This window comes from Saprolegnia parasitica, assembly GCF_000151545.1.
Source record: "Saprolegnia parasitica CBS 223.65 unplaced genomic scaffold supercont2.735, whole genome shotgun sequence".
NCBI classification, from domain to species: Eukaryota; Oomycota; class Saprolegniomycetes; order Saprolegniales; family Saprolegniaceae; genus Saprolegnia; species Saprolegnia parasitica.
The window spans coordinates 1-3620 of record NW_012157129.1 but is presented as its reverse complement, the minus strand read 5'-3'; the positions used below and the strand labels follow the sequence as shown (position 1 = coordinate 3620).

The 3620-nt window shown below is 56.6% G+C and overlaps 2 protein-coding genes across 2 annotated transcripts; one reads left to right on the top strand and one right to left on the bottom strand.

The window, feature by feature from the left end:
- Positions 1-642: 642 nt before the first annotated feature.
- On the bottom strand, positions 643-1266 carry SPRG_17718 (hypothetical protein; the record flags this gene model as incomplete). The annotated part of the gene is made up of 1 exon (XM_012357109.1): positions 643-1266. A coding segment is annotated over one exon (624 nt), but the record flags the coding sequence as incomplete, so codon positions are not given.
- Positions 1267-1539: 273 nt separating this feature from the next.
- On the top strand, positions 1540-3214 carry SPRG_17717 (hypothetical protein; the record flags this gene model as incomplete). Its single annotated transcript, XM_012357108.1, has 2 exons — positions 1540-2181; positions 2406-3214. The coding sequence occupies 2 exons, from the start codon at positions 1540-1542 to the stop codon at positions 3183-3185; spliced, it is 1422 nt and encodes a 473-aa protein (XP_012212498.1). The 3' UTR covers positions 3186-3214.
- Positions 3215-3620: the final 406 nt, after the last annotated feature.

Genomic DNA, 3620 nt, shown 5'->3' with positions numbered 1-3620 from the left:
ACTTGGTCGTTGGCGCGGTTGCACTCGGACTGCGCCTCGAGATCGTTGCACGGCTTCTGGCGGTACTCGTCCTTGTCCTCAAAGTAGTAGCGCTCGCAGTAGCACCGCGCGTTGCCAAGGACGACCAAACACGTGAGCAGCGTCAATACGAAGCGAAGCGGGATCATTTGGATTCGGAGGGAAAAGCTGAAATGAGCTCCAAGCGGCGGGATGCGAAGCCGGCGGGTTGTGGCTCTACGCGTCGCTCTGTACAAGAGCTATCGTGAACGATGGATTGTGCACATGCAGGACGCTCATTCTGCCACGATTTGCTTGTCGTTGCTCGGAGATTCCATGCTATGGTAGCATCCAGTATCTTGCATCTGGCACAATCGACCAGCACGCTCGGTTGGAGCTAGCCATATACGATACTAAATATCGCTGAAAGCACTAGAAGTGTACGTCTCTTTGTTGCATTGTCATACAGCGTACGTGTGGTGCAGTGCATTGACCCTAACCCTAACCCTAGCCACTGATGCCTTGCGGAGAGTTGTTTTGATCGATGTATAGAATTACAGATTAATACATAGTCATGACGGCAAGAGTGGCTGTGACGAGAGAGAGTGTTGCGACGGTGCTGCTGGATTTGCGAATGATGTCGACGGTCGAGTTGTAGCCTTGACAGCGGATCTTGTTGGACTCGCGCTGGATCGTATCTCGGTTCTTCACGGCGGCGACGAGCTCGACCGCAACTGCTGTCAGCTTACCTTGCTCGACGATGCCGGGCACGGGGCTGGTGGCGCCGTCTGCGAGCAATCGGTCGGCAAGGACGTTGTGGATGTTGCTAAAGTACTGCGGCACGGACTTTGCCAGCGCGTCGCACTGCTGGAAGAGCGGCATCGAAAAGCAAATGTCGTTCACGTTGGCGAGGTGCGTGTTGGTCGCGAGGCTGTCGGAGCAGTCGCCGATGGGCTTGCCCCACTCGAAGGCTTCCGAGAGCTTGGACCGGAGGTACGAGGCTTGCAGCGCCGAGACCGTCGCGTTCCGGAGCAAGAGTCCCTTGAGGAAGTTGTCAGCGTTTATGCCAGCCGAATTGACCATGTCGGTGACCATGGCGTTGGCGCGGTTGCACTCAGATTGGGCCTCAAGGTCGTTGCACGAACTGCGCTCGTAGCCGCTGGCCGACGACCCGCAGGGTGGGAAGCTGCAGATCGGCGGGCAAAAGCACCGGGCTTCGGCGAGCGCGACGATTAGGAGCAGCAGCGTCCAGAGCAGCGGCGGCAGCATTCTGGTAACTGGTCGAAATGTGAAAATGATGCAACACCGTAGCAGCAGATGTGCCCGATTCGTTGTCGTTGTTGTGAATTTCCCGCCAGATGGCACCAGAATGATGGTCGGCGTGTCGAACGACCTCTGTGCCAAGCGAATCTACGAGTCCCTGGCTTTGAAACCTACTGTTAGGTGCAGGAGACCTGAGCGACCGAACATCAAAGAATGTCGTCCGCTCGACAAGTAGCATCGACGAGCTGTTGAACGTCGAGACATTTACCGTTTAGCCCCATGACTCGGCGACTTGTTCTTCTTTTGAGTCTCTACCTAGCGGCGGCTGTGGACGGTCGATGCTATTGCGGAGTCCCCGCTGCGTGCAACGACCTTGAGGCGCAGTCCGAGTGCAACCGCGCCAACGACCAAGTGACCGACATGGTCAACTCGGCCGGTCGCAACGCCGACCTCTACCTCGAAGGTCTTCTCTTCAAGAACACATCAGTGACGCCAGCGCAAACGTCGTACCTCCGGTCCAAGCTTTCGGAAGCCTTCGAGTGGGGCAAGCCCGTCGGCGACTGCTCCGACGGCCTCACCACGAGCACGCACCTCGCCAACGCCATCGACATTTGCGTCTCCATGCCGCTCTTCCAGCAGTGCGATGCGCTGGCAAAGTCTGTGCCGCAGTACTTTAGCAACATCCACAACGTACTCTCGGAGCGGCTGCTCGCAGACGGCGCCACCAGCTCCGTGCCCGGCATTCTCGAGAAAGACAAGCTGACGACGCTCGCAACCGAGTTTGTCCACGTGATGAAGGTCCGCACCTCGATCACGCGCGAGTCCAACAAGATTCGCTGCAAGGGATACAACGCGACCACCGAGATTCTACTTCGGCCGTCGTCTGCGTGGACGAGCCAATTGTCTTTCGCCGCCATCGCGGTGCTCGTTTATTTTGCTTCTCTAATGTCCTAGATCAATAAGTTCTAATTGATTACGGCCATGACGCTGCCGATCCTGCTTCTTAGTGGCCGCAAACGAGCACGTTGGAACGCGCATCGTCACAAATTTGGCGTAGGAGAACATCTTGCGACCTCGCAAGTTCAACGTTCGGTTGCTGCGTGAGTTGTCGCGTGTTGCTGGGTTGTCGTCGCCTGACATTACAGACCATCATTCTCAAGATTCAGCCAGAAAACTTGCTAGAAGATCGACGATGTCACTTTGCCTTTTTCCTCCCAATGGTCGCACTACTGCTCGTGTTGGCTTTGCTCGCGACGCTCGTCGACGCGCGCTGCTACTGCCCGCCGCAGTGCAGCTTCCCTGCCTGCACGAGTAAAAGCGACTACCGACGCAGCTCGTGCAACGACCTCGAGGCGCAGTCCGAGTGCAACCGCGCCAACGACCAAGTGACCGACATGGTCAACTCGGCCGGTCGCAACGCCGACCTGTACCTCGAAGGTCTTCTCTTTAAGAACACATCTGTGACGCCGGCGCAAGCCTCGTACCTCCGGTCCAAGCTCTCGGAGGCCATGGAGTGGGGCAAGCCCGTCGGCGACTGCGCGAATGGGCTCACGACCGACACGCACCTCGCGACCATCAACGACATTTGCTTTTCAATGCCGCTCTTCCAGCAGTGCGACGCGCTGGCAAAGTCTGTGCCGCAGTACTTTAGCAACATCCACAACGTCCTCGCCGAGCGGCTCTTGGCCGAAGAGCTCAACAACACAATCTCTGGCATCGTCGAGAAGGGCAAGCTGACGCCGCTCTCGACCGAGTTTGTCCAAGTGATCAAGTTGCGCGACTCGATCCAGCGCGAAGCCAACAAGATTCGCTGCAAGGGCTACAACTCGACGGTCGAAATCATCCAAAACAGCGCTGGGACGACCTCAACACTGCGCATGACGGTCCTCGTCCTCACCGCCATCGCCTTCCTCTTCGCATTCTAACATTATAACCTATCAATAAGAATAAGATTTCACTTTTGGAAATCGCACACAACCCGACGACACGAGCCCGTGGACAGCAGCGACCACGGTCTTTTATCCGGACGTTCGGATACAATGGGGCGACACCAAGAAGCCTCATACGACGCTCTGCCCTGCTAAGCTAGAAAGCTAAGCTAGAGGCCTCAGCTAGAAGCTAGCGTGCTCTCTGTTATCCTGTGCACGCACTGGTATCTCGAGCGAGAGATTCAGTGGCGACATCTCAATCTCCTCAAAAGCAGAGACGATATGAGCCATGATACGGTCGCTTGGCGGACGATCTTGGTCATTTGGCTGCTGGCTCTCCTCACGCGCGCACTCTCCTATACAAAAACCAAGATGCGAGCCGTCCTTGTCCTCTCTCGGGTGGCGATGGAACAAAAATATTTGGCAAGATCC